The 19,907-nt window shown below is 44.8% G+C and overlaps 1 protein-coding gene across 1 annotated transcript; it reads left to right on the top strand.

The window, feature by feature from the left end:
• The first annotated feature begins 8,511 nt into the window (after positions 1-8,511).
• On the top strand, positions 8,512-9,852 carry LOC113019754 (P2Y purinoceptor 14-like). Its single transcript, XM_026163575.1, has 3 exons — positions 8,512-8,619; positions 8,719-8,978; positions 9,186-9,852. Exons 1-3 carry the CDS (start codon positions 8,515-8,517, stop codon positions 9,850-9,852), a joined length of 1,032 nt encoding a protein of 343 aa, XP_026019360.1. The 5' UTR covers positions 8,512-8,514.
• Positions 9,853-19,907: the final 10,055 nt, after the last annotated feature.

Genomic DNA, 19,907 nt, shown 5'->3' on the forward strand with positions numbered 1-19,907 from the left:
CAATGTGTCCGCCTCTGCCAGGGCCAAAGCAACACGTCCAGTGACCAAAAGACAGATGAAAAGTGAAATTCACATTTTTCTATCTTTACTATCTTTACTCTTCTATCTTGTAGCACATTGCATTGGACCCATTTATCCTTCAGAGACTAAAATAAAAAAAAAAAATCTGAATATAATCCAAGTAAATAATATGATGACTGGTAAAAATAAAAAGATTACAGACAGTATTGTGGAGCCCACCATCTGTATCCCCAAAATTACCTGACTGTGGAATCTGTATCGTGAGGCCATGGGTCTTTCATCTAGTGTTTGCAAATATACACCCCAAAAACAGGAACTTAGCCCAGACAGGCAGAACCTGGACTCATGGGCCAGAATGGAAACATACAGCAACACCCTTGACACTCAGCATGGACCATGACACTATTGATCTTGTTTTTAGAGTTTGTTCCTGTGTTGCTATGATTAGTGCCACTGTGCCATCTTTCAGCCCAGCTTTGTCCATCCACTGGTCCAGATTTCTAATATTAGATTAATATCAGCCACTTCTTCTAACTGTTGGTGCTAAATACCATGTTTTCATGTTTTCAATAATGGTTGCTCTTGCTCCTCTTTTTTCTCTGGCTTCGGCTGTCTGAGATAGTTACTAAGCAAATAATAAGTCGTAACTATCTTCCTGATGTATTCATGAATCTTTGTTGTTTCGTCCTGGAAAGGGGTTCAGACACTATCTAGTCTCCGGGTGCCTTCCTTCTGCTTAGTGTATGTAACACTCCCCTAGTAAAAGGGCAACAAACAGCTTATATATGGTCCTGAAAAAAAAGAGTAAATGATGAGATGGATGAAAGGTAGTGTGTTTTCCTCTCCCGCATCTGCTAAAGCTTTATTTATACACATTCACATGTTCACAATAGGTTACAAAAACTTCTTAATCTCTTGTGTCACATTACTAAAATCTGAGTAAACTAAAATAATATAAAAAAAAATCTAAACAGTCATATCTGTTGCTTGTTACTCAAAGTTACACATGACACTCTTTTTCCCCACACATAGTTTAATAGAACAAACATTCGTACTGGTTCAAATACAAACTTGTATTGGAAATCTCCACATCAACATTTCAGAGTGACCAGAGTTGTTATTACACTAACTTTAGACAATTACAGTGGTAGAACATCAAACTGTCTCTGTGAACTCACTAATATAGAGGAGCTGTGGTGTACTGTTGTTACAAGAGAGTGCCTTCAGTTTAGAAGAAGCCACAGACAAAGGCTACTCCAGCATGCGGTGAGCTAAGCTAGCTCTGCTCTCTTAACCATAACACGTTTCAAAGAGAAAAAACAGACAAATACAGATCCCACCAAGACAAACTGTTGGTCGGGTTTTACCCTTATTTGGCATCTTAATCATGTGGACCACATGTGTTGCCTTATTATTTACTAACCTGAAAAAAACAGGTGGACTACAGGTAGTGTGTTTTCCTCCCTCGTTTCGGCCAGATCTGAAGATGAGCAGTAGCTCACACTAAACCGTCTCACTAGGGTGGAGGTGCCCCCTTGTGGCGCAACTTGGGATTGCACAACATGTTGACTCTCCACCCAAAATCACCAAATTAAGGGCCTCCTTTAAGAAAAATACACCTGGAAACTTATACAATACACAAAAGGTAAATCACATAATAACGCTACCACACATTACGGTGTATCACATACGTTCTTTTTTTTTGTCCCATCTTATCTTAATGACCTTGTAGTACCATATCACCCTATTAGAGCGCTTCGCTCTCGCTCTGCAGGCCTACTTGTTGTTCCTAGAGTATTTAAAAGTAGAATGGGAGGGAGAGCCTTCAGTTTTCAGGCCCCTCTTCTGTGGAACCAGCTTCCAGTTTGGATTCGGGAGACAGACACTATCTCTACTTTCAAGATTAGGCTTAAAACTTTCCTTTTTGCTAAAGCATATAGTTAGGGCTGGACCAGGTTACCCTGAATCCTCCCTTAGTTATGCTGCAATAGACGTAGGCTGCCGGGGGATTCCCATGATGCATTGAGCTTTCCTTTCCAGTCACCTTTCTCACTCACTATGTGTTAATAGACCTCTCTGCATTGAATCATATCTGTTATTAATCTCTGTCTCTCTTCCACAGCATGTCTTTTATCCTGTCTTCCTTCTCTCACCCCAACCGGTCACAGCAGATGGCCCCGCCCCTCCCTGAGCCTGGTTCTATTGGAGGTTTCTTCCTGTTAAAAGGGAGTTTTTCCTTCCCACTGTCGCCAAAGTGCTTGCTCATAGGGGGTCATATGATTGTTGGGTATCGATGAAGCGCCTTGAGGTGACTTTTGTTGTGATTTGGCGCTATATAAATAAAATTGAATTGAATTGAATTGATGAATATCACATTATCAACTTTTTTTTTTTTTTTTTTTTTTTTGCCTGTCCCTCTTTTGCCATCAGAATTATTGTCTAAAGGCAAAGAAAGATCACATACGTTCTTAAAATGCAGATAAGGAGTTTTCTTGTCTCTCCCCTTTGCTCTCTCTCTCTCCCTCTCTATAGACAGTGACATGTTTTTTGTGTGTTTCTAAATCTGTTGCACTTTTATTGCAGTGAAGACAAACAGGAAGTAAGTGAGAGTGCAGGGTAGAAGTGTGATCGCGGTGTTTCCAGATTTAAAGCAGTACGATAAAAGAGCACATAAAAGCTCAAGCAGCTTTTCCTACTCATTGACAACTGCAGAAACATAGGTGAGTCCTGCTTGTTTTTCATCTTCCACTTTTTTCTTCTACTGATTTCATGTTTACCTTAAAATATGCATATATAAAAGATACTTTACCAGCTCTGACACGCTAGAAGAGAAACACTATGTTCCTTCGATACAGCTATCGCAGCATCACAGCTGGTTTCTGGCAGTGTTCAAGATGCACAACCTACAGCTCTATAACACTTTTTTATTAACTAAGAGCTCCTAACTAGCCTGCAAATCAACCTTACACTCATTTTTTGCATTTATTATGAACAATCTGTGAGTAACACAACATTATATTTAAAAGTGTTGTATATTCAGCAATGCAATATATTTGGTCATTTTCCATCTGCATACAGGGATTTCTTCTCTGCATTTATACATGACACACATACTGTGGCCCTTGTTAACGATTTTATCCAGTTGCTATTGCAGATGACAGCTTTAATCTATGTACTGAGGCGTATGATGACCCAATTTCGGCTTTTCAATCGGCTTTTAGAAAAGCCAGATAGTAAGGAAAGTAACAAATGTTGAAACATTGATCAGATTAGAGAAGGAAGTTAAACAGTTGATACTTGTTTAATGTGCAAGTTATGATAGGGGGCAGGGGCAGGGAGGAAGCAATTGCATGGGCACTGCTGAGCAAGAATAAAGTAGTTGTGGTAAACCAGTCATATGACCAATTTAAGGCAGCATAGTAATAAGATGCTATGTACCCATTTTTAAATTGTGGTGATAGGCCAGGTAAAACCAGAGTCATGATAAAAAACAAAAAAAACAAAACGCTGTGTTTTTTCCTGAATACTGTCGTCACATTTACTGTCTAAGGACAGCGCTAGAAAGCAGTCTCTGCTGATGACCCCCCAAAAGTTTAGAAAACAAAAAACACCATTTCCTATCGGTGGAAAAAGGTACAATGTTGACCTATCAAAAAATGATATGGAAACATGGTATTTGTTTTTTTAGGAAGAGGGGGACGTTTTAGGAGTGATGGTTGTGAGAGAACAAAAGAGAGAGAGTTTTAAGATGTGAGAGATTTGTGACATTTAGGCTACGTTCACACTGCAGGTCTTAATGCTCAATTCCGATTTTTTGATCAAATCCGATTTTTTTGTCTGCTCGTTCACACTACAAATAAAATGTGACAGCACACGCGCTCTAGTGTGAACGCTCAAAGTGGCCCGCATGCGGAAAAGAAGACGTCACACACAACGCGCTCTGTTTACACCCAGAGCAAACAGCATTGTTTGACTGATGGTCTTAATATAAAGACTTCGGACTTGTGTTATTTTGTTATTTACATAATAATGTAAATACATAATAATGTAAATAACCTAATAATGATCCTTATTGCTGTTTTAGAGGAGCGGTGCTTCAAAGGATAGCTGCAGATTTCTGTCAGAATCTGCAGAATATACAGTGCAAATAAAATGTTCACGTTTCTCCAACGTTGTCTTCCCAGCAGTTTCACTGGATGGCCAGGAAGCGTTCACGATGTCTTCTCCGGCGCTGATAATTGCCGTCTGTCTTGTGTCAGTGACGTAAAAGACGGATTTAATGCGACATGACCGTTCAAACAGCAGTCGCTTTCTGAGACATCAGATATGTATCGGATTCAGTACCACATACGAAAGTGACCCAGATCGGATTTGAAAATATCGGATTTGTGCCGTTCACACCGTCACACCATGATCGGATATGGGTCGCATAGGGTCAGAAAAATCGGATTTGATGCGCTTTCGCCTGCAGTGTGAACGTAGCCTTAGTGTGTTTAGATAGTGTAATTGTTCGTGTTCAGGTTATTTTCTACGTGCTCGTGTTTATCTGTGCCACCTTTCTGTCTCTGTGCATTATGTTCTAGTTCCACTGCATATGTCATTAGTCAGATTATGTTCAGCCCTGTACTCACCCTGCTGACAGTACCCCCCACTCCCCCCGTCAAAGGCCGGCACTCGACCAACCAAAAAAGGGTGGGCGGATGGGACCCAGGACGGGGGGGACAGACTCCAAAACAAAGACAGTTCAGGTGGGCGGCCACGTGACCAGTGGCTGAGACAAGAAAGACAGTTCTGGTGGGCGACCACGTGACCGGCGGTGATGCTGGAGTAGATATGGTGGGTGGCCGCGAGCATGGCAGCGGCAGCCGCGAGGAAGACGGCGGCTGCCACTGAGCAGGTCCGGCGGTGATGGGGGAGCAGCTGCAGGTGACGGCTTGGGAGGTGCAGGTGCAGGTGCGGAAACCTCTGGCTGAGGAGCGAGAAAGCTCACAGCTGGCTCCGAATGCTGTGGCGGCAAATCAGGGAGCAGAACAGGATGATACATGAGTGACTGGGCCAAAGACTGGGTAGGAGACTGGACTACAGGCTGAACTGACTGGACTACAAAAGACTAGATGACAGACTGGACTGGCTGGAAGACGGGCGATTGGGGGACAGGAGGAGACTGAACCAACTGGACAGGAAAGGCCGGTAGATTAACAGAGGTAGGGGAGGCTAATGGCTGAGGTTGGTGAGGCTAATGGCTGAGCTATAGACTGAATTAGTGAGGGGATAAAGCTGCAGCTTGGGCTAGCGCATCAGGTGCTTGAGCGGGGAAGAGCTCAGCTAGCCTAACTAGAGAAAGTGTGAGGGCATGAAAGGCTGGATCAGGAGGTCGATGGAGTGATAAACTAGCAGGTGGACGGGCTAGTTCTTCGAAGCCTCTATACAGGTCTGGTTGGGTTCTGGCTGCCCTCAGCCTGGGTGCTGGGGCAGGCATGGAAGGTGGCTGGACGCCAGTCACCTTCCCACCCAATGAACACGAACAGCTGCAGGAGTGGACTGGGTCGCAGCTGCCCTCGTCCTGGGCAGCTGGTACAGGTGTGGGTGTAGTCTGACTGATAGGAGTGGAAATAATGACTGGGTGAGTGATACTGAAAGGTAGGTGCAGGAGGATTTTTAAGAGTAGCCTGGGCTGATGAAAACTAAACAGGCTGACAGGTGGACGATGGAGCAGTCTCAGATAAAACAGTCCTAGAGTGAGCAGACCAAGGGCTTGAGTACACAGGGACCGTAATAGATTTATCAGAGAATGTTCTGTCCCTTCTGCCATCACCATTTACAGTCTTTAATTGAACAGTCTTCGGGGGTGTTGAAGTGCGGATATTGTCCTTAATAAATCCCAGCTCAGAGGGAGCAGAGCAGAAAAATTCTTCCCAGTTCACATCATCCTCCAGGAGGGAAACTCCCCATGGATCGGAGATTAGTCTATTATTTGTTTTAAGTGAAGAATGAAATGAGGAGGGTGGAAAACAGTCACTGGAACTCAACACGGGGAGTCGCTCAAAACGGTCCATTTTATGGTGGCATATGCACCGCTTTCTCCGGGAAGAGGAAGCGGACGGTGTAAACAACTGAGCGTCTGGTGCGGGAGCCTCCGTTGAGCGGAGGTGGGAGGCGTAGCCGCTGTGCCGTGGCGATGCGGAGAGGCCAGTGAGTGAAGCGGCCGGCGGGCGAGCGAGGAGCCGAGCGAGCGAGTGAGCGGTCGAAACTTGACCAGTGACACCCACCCGGCAAATGCTCCGATGCAGGGGAGGCAGCAGGTTCGCCCAGAGCCAGATGAGTCCCTGCAAAGACGTGTTCTCTCTCCGCGAAAAGTTGCTGTTTTCCCCTAAGCTCCTCCGGCCACCGAAGGAGCGCTGCCTCCTGCCGTTCCTGCTTTGTTCATTCTCTCGATCCAATAAATCTTTTTCACTCCTGACAGAATGACGCGACCGGTGCCAAGAAGACACACTTTTGACCCAGCGGACTCTGACTTTTTCGAGCGGCAGGAGGCAGCGCTCTCCATGTGGGCAAAGAAGCTTCAGGGGAAACAGTGGCTATTTCTGGAGAGGGAGCAAATCTTCGACATGACTCGTCTGGCTCTGGGCAGCCCTCGAAGATGCCAGGGTCCTCCACCTGCTGCCTCACCTGCTTCGGAGCATTCGCCACGGAGAGTGGGTGTCACTTGCCAAGCTTTGGCCGCTCTCTCTCTCGCTGCTCCGCTCCTCGCTCGCCCGCCAATCACATCGCCCGCCTATCACAGGCCACTGCTCAAGACATTATCACTGCTAAACCTGGTAATTTCTCCCACTCAATCACCATTTCACCCATCAGTCAACCTTTTTCTGCTAGCAGGGCAGCTCAGAGACTGCCTTCCCTTCCATCTGTTTCACTTTCTCAGGTGAGGGCAGCTATTGCTCAGCCTGTCCCTGCAGCACCTCCTCGGGTGGCTAGGGACCAGCTAGCACTCACTCCTGTGCCAGCTCCCAGGACGAGGGCAACTGTGACCCAGTCTACCTCCACACCCATTCCTGTTTTTCAGGTGGGGGTGACTGTTGCCCAGCCACCTCCCGTGGCTTTCCTAGCACCCAGGGTGAGGGCAGCCAGAATTCCACCTGACCCCCCTAGAGGCTCAGCTGAGACTCTCCAGCTAGTGCCCTCATGCTCTGGAGGCTCGGAACAGCTAGCCTGTCCACCTGCTAATCCAACACCGCTTCCATCTCCTGATCCAGCCTTTCATGCCCTCCCACCTTCCCTGGTGCCTTCAGCCTGCCTTCAGCCAGAGGTTCCCGCACCTGCTGACCCCACTTGCCTTCAGCCAGAGGTTCCCGCACCTGCTGGCCCCGCAGCTGCCGCTCCGTCACCGCTGGCTACATCACCGCCGGCTCCCACGCCATCCTCTGCAGCTCGTCGTCTGCAGCTCGTCGCCGGCCTGGTCGGCCTCCGGACCTGCTCAGTCGCCGCCACTGCCTTCGGCATGGCCGGCTTCTGGACCTGCTCAGACGCCGCCACTTCCTTCTGTGTGGCATGCCTCTGGACCTGCTAAGTCGGCGCCACTGGCTTCCGTGTGGTGGGCCTCTCGATCTGCTTAGTTGCCTCAGCCACTGGCCGTGTGGCTGCCTGTTGGATCTGTGTTTCCACAAGCCCCGCTGGTTTAGAAACTTATTCTCGTTAACGACAAAAACAAGATGAACATCTTTTACTTGCTAGCAAGGGAAGTCTTTGGTTAAGAACCAGCTCTTGGAGCTCACGCTCCTAACCTGCCTCTAGCCCAAAGTCCTTTAAAGAGCAGCTCGCTGGCAGCTATTTATTGACAAACTGTTACAATACACAATACAACACAAGCACCTACCACCGTAAACCCCCACAATGGTTCTAAGACAAGGCATTATGTGTGTGTATGTGTAAGCATCTATATCCATGTGCAAGAACCTTCGGCCGCCAGGTACCGGCCTTTGAAAGGAGGGGCGGGGGGGTCATCTCTTCCTCACCTCCACACATGACACTCCTGACATTAAGCCACGAAAATGATTTTTTAAATATAAAAACTATGACTTTGATTCTGAATTTATGGTTTTTGTCTGTGTTCAGATCAATTGTGTTAATGCAGTATGTCAAAATGAAAAAGAAAAAAAGTACATTCAGACATGTGAGATCGTGCTGAAAAGAAAGCCAAGTAGGCAAAGTAGTCAAAAACGGCCAATTAAACCCTGGACCCCAGAGGGTCAGTAAAAGTTTAAAGTAACACAATGGTTACTTTTCCTAGTAATTACTTTTTCAAAGTACCTTGCCCAACACTGGTCTTGAGACACCGAGTATGGTGATTTAGATCTGAAAAAAAGAAGAATGAATTAAAAAACAATACTAATGATAAAGTGTTAGTATAATTGGTTATTAAGACTGAGCAGTGGATTTCTATGACTGCTCCTTCTTGATCTCAATAAATTGGATTTATTTTTCAGCTCCAGAAACATGGCTGACACAATAAATGTGACTTCATCTTCCAACCAGACCTGCGATGCTGTTAACACTTCAGCCTATCCTTTCTTTATGCTGGTCTACAGTCTAGTGTTCCTGGTAAGTTTCAAATCATCAGATCACTGTTAAAAATGTGTTAAAGGTTCTCAGTGTATGTGCTGAAGTCCTGTCCTCTCCATACTTTCTGTGTTTCTTTAGGTGGGGTTGATCCTCAATGGCTTCATCATGAAGTTTCACTTTTGTGGAGCACAGCAGCGGGCATCGAGCAGCTTGAAGATCTACCTGAAAAACCTGACAGCTGCTGACTTCCTGCTCTGCCTCTCTTTGCCACTCCGCATCACCCACTATGCTAGCAGCTCTGTCATCATTCGGCAGCTCTACTGTAGTTTTGGAGCTTGTGCCATCTTCCTCAACATGTACGCCAGCATCATATTCATGGGCTACATCGCTGCCAACAGGTAAACGTCATGATGAAGATTAGAGGAACCTTTTACTGAATTCACACTGCATTTCATGACAATCTTTTTACTACAAATTCTGATAGCCTGACTAAATCACTGACATCACTTTTGACTTTATTAATTTCTACTGATCTGAAACCACTGTGACTGATTAATGAATAGTGACTGATTCATCTACTCAACCCCCGTTTCTTTTCTCTTCAGGTATCTAAAGATCATCCAGCCTTCAGGAACTCACATCCTGCAGACAGAAAAAACTGCCCACATCATTTCCATCATTACCTGGGTGTTTCTCCTGGTTCCGACTGTGACATACACCATCCTGTTTTTCATCACCCAGACCCCTGTGACCTCTAACCCCAGCTGCTGTGATCCCTTCTTTAGTGAATCAATCAAGCTGTTCTTCACAATCATCCACACTTTGTCTCCCATTATCTTCTTGTTGGTCTCCATATGTATGGTCTTCTTCTACTACAGCACCTCCCGCAGGGTGTTGCAGGCACAGCAGAGTCAGCTGGCCTCCTCTGGCTCCGAGAAGCTTGTGAAGTCTCGCAGGAACATGTTAGTGCTGGTCAGCATCTTCTGTGTTTGTTTTGTCCCCTATCACCTGGCTCGTCTTCCCTATAGTCTTCTGTGGAGCAATGACTCTGTAGGCTCAGTCTTGAACTATGTAATGGAGGTGACCACCATGGTGGCAGTTTTCAATGTCTGCCTGGACCCTGTTGTTTACTTTTTCCTCTGTAAGTCTTTCCGGGCAAAGATGAGGAAGGTGGCCATTGTGACCAATATCCGACAAGCAACTGAAGAGAGTGAGCTCAGCAAGGAGCATCTGGACATTAACAGTCTGCAGGAGACAGACACAACACTGTGAGCACAGAAGCAGGCATCAAGCAGCTTTCAACTCTGCCCTCAACAGTTCTCTACGTTTCATATCCTGATGTAGTCTCAGCGATTTTAGTAAAGCTTGTTCACTTTTGTTACATAAAGAGAAAGAGGAATGTGCTGATCTTGGCCCATGAGAAGTCCATAACAAGTAACTTGGATATGAATGAATCTGTAAGAGGTTTTGGAAAGGAAAGCAAAAGACATCCCAGTGTACTTCAGACCCAGCAACACAATCAGACAGAAACTGGTTCATCCCGAACACAAAACTCCTAAACACAGACTTAACAATGTGGTGTATGCTGTACAGTGTAGCAAGGAATGCCCAGACCTCTACATCGGAGAGACCAAACAGCCACTTCACAAGCGCATGACACAACATAGAAGAGCCACCTCCACAGGACAAGACTCAGCAGTCCATCTGCATCTTAAGGATGCCAATGTTCACATTTTGGACAGAGAGGACAGATGGTTAGAAAGAGGAGTGAAAGACACCATTTTTGTCCACTGTGAGCGACCATCTTTGAGCAAAGACACCAGCTGTCTGCCATCTATAATCCAGTTTTGAGATCCCTTGCCAGACACCTTAACGCCCACTCACATCCTGGGCCATCTGGCCTCAGGAAATCACATGATGGGGTGGGGCCAGGTTTCACAATGAGCTCACCCGAAACCCTGGCTGATTGTGACCTAAACCCGTTTTCACACCTTGGCTCATGTGATTACGTAGAAGATCCCTAAGGGGTCCCTAACCCTCTTGGGGACACTCGCATAGGGCTTAAAATCTGTGACTCTCCTCCAATTGCTCTTAGAACATCTTGCTTAACTGTAACTAGCAATGAATTTAAGAATATCTTTAATCCATTCATCCATCTTCTCCTGTATATATGTGTATTACATATATCAATAATGTGATTAGGTAGAGGATCATTAGGGGGTCGATTGTCCCTCTCGGGGGAATAATTCCCAAATCTGGGACTCCCCACCATTTGACCTTAGAACTGAAGAAGCTTCTTGTATGAGAGGTGAAACGTCTTCAAACAACTTAAAGAAGTCCAGACGCTTTTCTTTCCAAGGTCCTTAGACTACGATGAGCTGGATGACTGAGAACCTTCACAGACAAGCAGGAGACTGTTGTTGTACAGTGGATTGAAGAGAGAGAGGAGCAGTTCGGTTTCAATCAGAGTTCAGTTCCTTGCAAAATAAATAAGCTTAAAACAAGACAAAATCTGTTGTTTTCTACAAACAGTGTTGGGGAGTAATGGAATACATGTACCACCGTTACATATTTAAAATCCAAAATATGAGTAACTGTTTTCCGTTAGTGGTACTGTTTAAAAAGGTAGTATTCAGAGTACAGTTGCTTACACAGAAGTCTGTTCCTGTTTCGTATGTTAGGCTATGCCCTCTCTATTTTAGGTAATTCCACGGTGGTGGAAACCTAAACAAAACACGCATTAAGAGGCTCTAATGCCTGTGTCTCAATCTTGAGTCTCATAATGGCGTGAGGAAATATTTTTAAGAATAATTTAATATGAAGGCAAAGCGGAGTGTTACAGGTATAGCCCTAAAGAATGTAGCCTCGTGGGTAGGGATGGTATCGTTTAGGTTTTATCTGATACCGGTGCTAAAACAGTACTTTTGAAATGGTGCCGGTGCTTAAACGGTGCTTAAACTGGTGCTTAAAGAATGAAGAACACAAACTTTGTCCAAAAACCTCTCACGTTTAGCTGTTTTTTTTTTGTAAAAAGATAACAATGTTAGCCTTTTCTGCAGCTATAGGGCATATATGGTATCACTCTTGGCTGGAAGCAATGCTTAAACAGTGGGAAAAAATCCAAAAACCTCTCATATTTAGCTGTTTTCCACTTTTTCTTTGGTCATTTTAGCCTTTTTGGCCAGGGTGAAGAGAGTATCTGCCATCAAACAAGAAGACAGCCGCATGTAACTACAACGGTGTTTGCTAGTTCACCTTACGTGCATTAATGTAATAACGTGGTTAGCCTACTCAACGTAAATTACACACGAACAACATTAAGCTACTCGCCCAGAGAAGAACGGCTGCTGCTGCCATCATCATCCGTCATCATTTCTGCTACACTGGCAGGGCTAGGGGCCAGGACTCTACTCTTTGGGTTTTTGGGGGATGTTGCAAACTCCGGGCCCGATAACAGGCACCACACCCGCAGTAGATGTGCACAGTGTGAGGTCTCGCAGCAAGCTATCAAATACGGTGCATTTCTCGGCTTTTAACAAAACGCTATATGTCTCAAGGTTTGTCGTCAGATTCAAGGTGTTACCTCCTTTGACAGTATCACAGTATCAGCTTAAAGCACTTGTTGCAGGCTGCTGAGTTTGCATCTTTTGCTGTGAAGTACAGCCAGACTTTTGACCGCTTCGCCTTGGGCATTTTTAATCTGTAGCTCTTCTCTAAAAGAACGTACGTACCTTGGCCCGCTTACTATCCTTGCAAAGGTAAAATTATTGGCTAGAATCCAAAGTGTATCACATCTCAGGAAAAAAGGCAACTACCGTTTATGTCAGACCGGTACACATCCCTACTCATTGGCAGTGTAGTCTGTGCCGCAGGGAGAATGGACTGCCATATCCGTTATGTGTCTGTGAGCGCGAGGGAGGGAGAAAAAGGAGAGGCTCAGAGAAGAGCTCGAGAGGATGTGGAGGGTGAAGGTAACGGTGGTCCCCGTGGTAATCGGAGCACTAGGTGCGGTGACTCCCAAGCTAGGCGAGTGGCTCCAGCAGATCCCGGGAATAACATCGGAGATCTCTGTCCAGAAGAGCGCAGTCCTGGGAACAGCTAAGATACTGCGCAGGACCCTCAAGCTCCCAGGCCTCTGGTAGAGGACCCGAGCTTGAAGGATAAACCGCCCGCAGGGGCGTGCTGGGTGTTTTTTTTTTTTTATACACACACACATATACATATATCACTGACTTTCAGCTTGTTGTGTTTGTGGATATATGACTGACTTTAATTATTAAACATTCGCACATAAATAAGTGACGTCATATTCAGTACTTTTGACAGTTCACCCTTCGGCCGCTCCATCTTATTAGGGAAATTCCATATACATAAATGTAAATTTCAAAACTCAACCCCATCATTTAATTTGTTTTTGATTGAAATTGAATATTACTTAAACTCTCTTAAATTAACTTCCACTAAAAAAGGTTTATCATTGATTGAAATTCATTCAGAAATGTTTAACGAATGAGCTGTCACAACTTTCAAGTACAAAGTTGTTATGAAGTCTGTCACATTCCCCCCCCCCCCCCCCCCCTTTTTTTCCTTTTGTTATTTAAGAGATAAGATAAAACTTTATTAATCCCTCGGGTGGGTTCCTCTGGGAAATTCGGTCGCAGAGGATTTATCCTTCTTATTTCATTGTACTGTATATTGTTACTCTTATTTGCCTTGTATGTCTACTGTACAAACTGAAGTGGAATGACTGGCTGTTCGCTTTATAATTTCAATAAAGTTTGGAAAAAAAACAACTCTTCGGCTGCTCCCTTCTGCCGTATTTTGCGGCAAAATTATCCACACCCACCGCCGCGCTATGAATTGTGGGATATATGGGACCACGAAGTGTGCACTGGACCACGCTTGATATTTGGGGAAATCGACGGCGCATTTGTAGTATGCATTTGAAGCACACTTCGAATTGGGACAGCCGTCGTCGTGTGGCGGTGACGTAACCGCACTTAAAATGCGTACTTCAAACGTGCAGACCATGAATTGGGACACAGCCAACATGTCTTGAAGTTCTCCACAGGTCTGGTAATGAGCTAATCATTTGATTCAGGTGTGTTCACCCAGGATGAGATGCAGGGACACCAGCCCTCATGGACTGGGATTGATTTATGTGATGGCATGCCATATCTGGCCCGATTTTGGTTTGTTGTATGTGGCCCAGGGCCATAGAAAACAGGTCTTCCCTGGATCCGGCATCAAGCTGGCAAATTAACACCAGTGAACTCATTGGGGTTTCTTTTCTGAATCTTATTAACAGTTTTTATAAGCAGGTCTTCTCTCTGTTTTAATGCCGAGAGGAACACACATCAAACCCTGAAGAAGAGTTAAAAGGGACTGCTGAATATTCTGTAGTAATCTTGTTTTTAACATTAAGTGGAGTTCACACTTTCATTTTTACAATAGAAAGGACATTGGTCAGGATTGTAGAATAACTACAGGTCTGCAGTGTAGAAAACCTTTTACATAAAGACATAACAGCTATTTCGAGGTTGATCCTAGAAAGTTGATTTTCCTTATCTGGATGTTGGTTTTCAGTGGGAGAAATGTTTTGTGAGTGCTTCGGTTTCTTTTAGAAATGTTTTTCCGAAAATACAACGGCCAGATCAAGAGAATGAAGTTTCTGGGATTTCCTTACCTGGATGATTGACCATGTATCAAGAGATTTGGGGGTTCGTGTGCGCAGATATCTGACAGGTGCTGTACACTTAATGTTCAGGTTCCTTGTCAGTTTGTTACATTCTGTTGTTTACTGTAGGAGTGTAATTTGGATTACCAATGGGAAAATGGCCTGTGTCTATATTTTATGCAATAGCAGTGGCCTGTGATTTTAAGAGATTGCAAAGCATTCTGGTTGGTGAAGGATTTTTTAATCGTTCAAACAACAGAGACCAACTCTGGGCTGTTTCTGTGGTTAGAAATAAAAAAGTTAAAAATTTAAAAGTAATTACAACATTCTACAGCACATTTGGCTTAATTTCTAACCTTTGTACCCTTTTCTCCACACTAACTTGTAGCTCAAACAGTTCACTACATTTATATCTCATTTGCTTTCTTTAAATTTTTTAGTGATGCAGTTTTTAAAAAAACAATTGTCACTAATAGCTGCATGGTCATCCACTTTCCTGCTTTTGAGAAACTTCAGTTTTACTGCAGGCCTGAACTCATGCACCTATGGACACACACACACGTACAATGTTAGACTTTTAGGAGTACATTAATCTTGTGGTTTCAGCATGTCTTGAAGTAGCTCAGCAGTCTGTCACCTCTCTGGCCCACATGAGTGTCCTTCCTCTTCATCTGGAGTGTTTTTATATTTCTCAGGTCTCATTAAAGAAAAGAAAACCAATGAAAATGTGAATTATCTACCCTAACACCTGACTAACTCGGGTGTCCCACCTGATGTCCCCCCCCCCCCCCCCCCCATGTTAAAGTGGCTATTCTTCAGGGGGTAAACAGAAAACAAAGCAACAAAAAAAATAAAAATATTGCTTATCAATTTCTAAATAACCTAAAAACATGACATTTACTATAATTGGATGGCCTATGTCAAATATAATCAAGCACAATAATAACACTTCTTACTATTGCCAATATTAACAAAACTAAAAAGAGTAGGCCAAGTTAAAAAAAAGTCAATTCACCAGGTCTTGAAAATTAAAATTGAAAAATAGAAATAAAGAATAAAATAAGATATCCATCCAGATCTTTACAACCAACAACAAAAATTCTATCGTAAGTCTAATTCTGAAATGAATTTGCAAAATATAGTAAGAATAAAATAAGACCTCTCAATATAAAAAATATTTACAAACCTTGTTACGTCCTGGTCTAGTGGTGCCGGTGTAACATAAGATTCAAATGAAGAGTGACCCCACCCTGGTCCCCAAAACCATACCAAAACCAATGTGAAAAGTGGTTTATTGTGCCTAAACTGAAGCATGAATCTGGGGTGAACAAAGGCCAAAATTACAAACAAAACAAGGATAAACAGTCGGGGAGGTGCTACCTAAACCCTATGTGATGATAAAAAAAAAAAACGAAATCAAACAAAATGCAAATGCTACACCTAGCTCCCTAACTGGATAAACAGGAGAAAACAAGACAGAAAATAACAAGGCAGCTCCTCCCTTCTGCTTCAGTGACTACTTACACATGAATCTAACTGTACACTATATACAAATAGAGACATTCCTCAGAAAACACACACAAAATGTCAAAGGGTTTGGAGGCCAAGGATGGGTCTGCTGCTGCTGTCAGTGGCTGTGTCCCAATTCAGGGTCTGCACGTTTGAAGTATGCATTTTAAGTGCGGTTACGTCACCGCCACGCCACGACGGCTGTCCCAATTCGAAGTGTACTTCAAATGCATACTCGAAATGCTCCATCAATTTCCCCAAATATCAAGCGTGGTCCGGTGCACACTTCGTGGTCCCATATATCCCACAATTCATAGCGCGGCGGAGGGTGTGGATAATTTCGCCGCAAAATACGGCAGAAGGGAGCGGCTGAAGAGTGTACTGTCAAAAGTAAGTACTGAATATGACGTCACTTATTTATGTGCGAATGTTTAATAATGAAGAACATTAAAACATTGCTGTTGGCCACATGTCGGCAAAGCTATGTGACATTAGTGATGTTTGTACTTTCAGTGTTGACTTGGTTTTAATATATATATATATATATATATATAACAACACCCAGCACGCCCCTGTGGGCGGTTTATCCTTCAAGCTCGGGTCCTCTACCAGAGGCCTGGGAGCTTGAGGGTCCTGCGCAGTATCTTAGCTGTTCCCAGGACTGCGCTCTTCTGGACAGAGATCTCCGATGTTATTCCCGGGATCTGCTGGAGCCACTCGCCTAGCTTGGGAGTCACCGCACCTAGTGCTCCGATTACCACGGGGACCACCGTTACCTTCACCCTCCACATCCTCTCGAGCTCTTCTCTGAGCCCTTGGTATTTCTCCAGCTTCTCGTGTTCCTTCTTCCTGATGTTGCTGTCATTCGGAACCGCTACATCGATCACTACGGCCGTCTTCTTCTGTTTGTCTACCACCACTATGTCCGGTTGGTTAGCCACCACCATTTTGTCCGACTGTATCTGGAAGTCCCACAGGATCTTAGCTCGGTCATTCTCCACCACCCTTGGGGGCATCTCCCATTTTGACCTCAGGACTTCCAGGTTATACTCGGCACAGATGTTCCTGTACACTATGCCGGCCACTTGGTTATGGCGTTCCATGTATGCCTTGCCTGCTAGCATCTTGCACCCTGCTGTTATGGGCTGGATTGTCTCTGGGGCATCTTTACACAGCCTGCACCTGGGGTCTTGCCTGGTGTGATAGACCCCAGCCTCTATGGATCTTGTACTCAGAGCTTGTTCTTGTGCTGCCATGATTAGTGCCTCTGTGCTGTCTTTCAGTCCAGCTTTGTCCAGCCACTGGTAGGATTTCTGGATATCAGCCACCTCCTCTATCTGCCGGTGGTACATACCGTGCAGGGGCCTGTCCTTCCATGATGGTTCCTCGTCTCCCTCCTCTTTCTTGGGTTTCTGCTGCCTGAGGTATTCACTGAGCACTCGGTCAGTTGGGGCCATCTTCCCAATGTATTCTTGGATGTACGTTGTCTCATCCTGGACTGTGGTGCTGACACTCACCAGTCCCCAGCCCCCTTCCTTCCGCTTAGCATACAGCCTCAGGGTGCTGGACTTGGGGTGAAACCCTCCATGCATGTTAAGGAGCTTTCTTGTCTTTATGTCAGTGGCTTCTATCTCCTTCTTTTGGCCAGCCTATTACCCCAGCAGGGTACCTGATCACGGGCAGGGCGTACGTGTTGATGGCCCGGATCTTGTTCTTACCATTCAGCTGACTCCTCAGGACTTGCCTGACCCTCTGCAGGTACTTGGTGGTTGCAGCTTTTCTAGCGACCTCTTCATGGTTCCCATTCACCTGCGGGATCCCCAGGTACTTGTAACTGTCCTCTATGTCTGCAATGTTGGCTTCTGGTAGTTCAATCCCCTCAGTTCTGACTACCTTCCCTCTCTTTGTTACCATCCAACTACACTTCTCCCATCCATGTACAGGAGGTGGCTGACAACTGCTCCGTTCTGTAGTCTGTATCCGTAGCCAGTCTTGTTAATGATCTCACTGAGGGGGTTCAGGCCTATGCAGAACAGCAGTGGGGACAGAGCATCTCCTTGGTAGATCCCGCACTTGATGGTGACTTGTGCTATGGGATTGGAGTTGGCCTCTAGTGTTGTACGCCACATCCCCATTGAGTTCCTGATGAAGGCTCTTAGGGTCCCATTGATCTTGTACAATTCTAGGCATTCCAGTATCCAGCTGTGGGGCATTGAGTCATAGGCCTTCTTGTAATCAATCCAGGCAGTGCACAGGTTGGTCAGTCTGGTCTTGCAGTCTCGGCTGACTGTTCTGTCTACCAGTAGCTGGTGTTTTGCGTCTCTGGTATTCTTGCCAATCCCTTTCTGTGCCCCGCTCATGTATTGACCCATGTGACTGTTCATCTTAGCCGATATGATGCCTGACAGGAGCTTCCATGTAGTACTGAGGCAGGTTATTGGTCGGTAGTTGGAGGAGACCGGTCCCTTCTTGGGGTCCTTGGGGATCAGGACCGTCCGACCTTCGGAGCGGTATAATATTTATTTTTGTTTTTCCTGCAGTATATAAAAATTGGTGTATTTCAAAAATAGAACTATGAAGACACTCAAAATAAATTTCCTGTGGTAGGAAACTATTTTGTGCAACTTTTTTGTATTTACAGTTTTGAGGGATAAGCCTCTTAAATTTCTCTAACTAGAAATATATGTTAAAAAAGCAAAAACGATTTTCAATTTTTTTGTAGTTTATTGCACTTTTTTGCAATTTATGTAATTACTATGCACTTAATGAATACATATTATTAAAATCTGGGCTATAACAGCTGTATTGATGTATAGCAACTTGAAATGCTCCCAAAAATGGCACCACACCATGTAAAAATATAATATAAGCTCTGGCGGACTTGGTTCTATGGTAGGTCTTAAAGGGTTAAGACTGCACTAAACTAGACAGAGATCTTGGATGTCATTCCTTTCATGTACTGGAGCCATCTACCCATTTGGGGGTCTCTGCCCTGAGTGCTCCAGGTCATCCATCTGCATCTTGAAGTCCCACATGATCTCAGCCTTATCATTCTCCACCTTTGGGGTATCCAATTTTCACCTCTCTGGTCTGTGTCCAGATCCACCAGTTCTGCTGGAAGTGATGTGTGAATGCATGGTGAGATCTGTCTATACAGTCCTCTGTCAGGCACAACTTCTATTAGAATTTGATGTAGTTTGAAAACACGGTCAATAAATAATTTAGAGGTGTGTGACACTGTGGGCAGTTTTTCTAGGGCTAGGAAGTGTCATTTGGTACTGCTTTTATTGTTCTATGAGAAAAGGCGGTTCAGCTCCCTCCAACCAGCGTCACCATTTGTCCAGCTCCAGCCTAACCTTGAGTAGTTCACAATCACCCCACATTCAAATTTTGTTCTTTGGGGGTTAACTGATAGGAGGATAATGCACAAGGTTGCAGCCTACCCAGTGTTTAGAGACTCAAAAAAAAAATCAGAATATAATTCAAGTGAACTAAAATCAAAATGTTCAAGAAGTAAATGGCCTGCATTTGTATAGCGCTTTTCTACTCCCTAAGGACCCCAAAGCGCTTCACACTACATTCAGGCATTCACCCACACACATTGGCGATGGCAAGCTACATCAAGCTACATTGTAGCCACAGCTGCCCTGGGGTGCACTGACAGAGGCGAGGCTGCTGGACACAGGCGCCACCAGGCCCTCTGACCACCACCAGTAGGCAAACATGGGGTTAGTATCTTGCCCAAGGATATTTGGCATGCAGCCAGGAGGCAGCCTGGGATCGAACCACCGACTTTCTGATTAGTGGCTGACCTGCTCTGCCACCTGAGCTACAACCACCCCTTAACACATCATTAAATAAGTCCTGGAAGACTGCAGGTGCAATTGTGATCCAAAAAGCCATCACAAGATCTTCAAAATGTCCTAAGCATGTGTTAAACACAGCCTTACATTCATCCTCCTCCCTGATATGGACCAAGTGTAAAATGTTTCAGAGGTCAAACACTGGAGAGGCTCCAGAGCAGATCTATCGAGTGGCAAAGGATACTTACTCTTCAGGTTACAGTAGTCAGTGCATGGCCTACATGTTTTTTTTTTTCTTCTTGGCTGCAAAGGGCATGACACTGTGTTTTTTTTTCTGT

Source organism: Astatotilapia calliptera, chromosome 3 (assembly GCF_900246225.1).
Source record: "Astatotilapia calliptera chromosome 3, fAstCal1.2, whole genome shotgun sequence".
In the NCBI taxonomy this organism is placed as follows: domain Eukaryota; kingdom Metazoa; phylum Chordata; class Actinopteri; order Cichliformes; family Cichlidae; genus Astatotilapia; species Astatotilapia calliptera.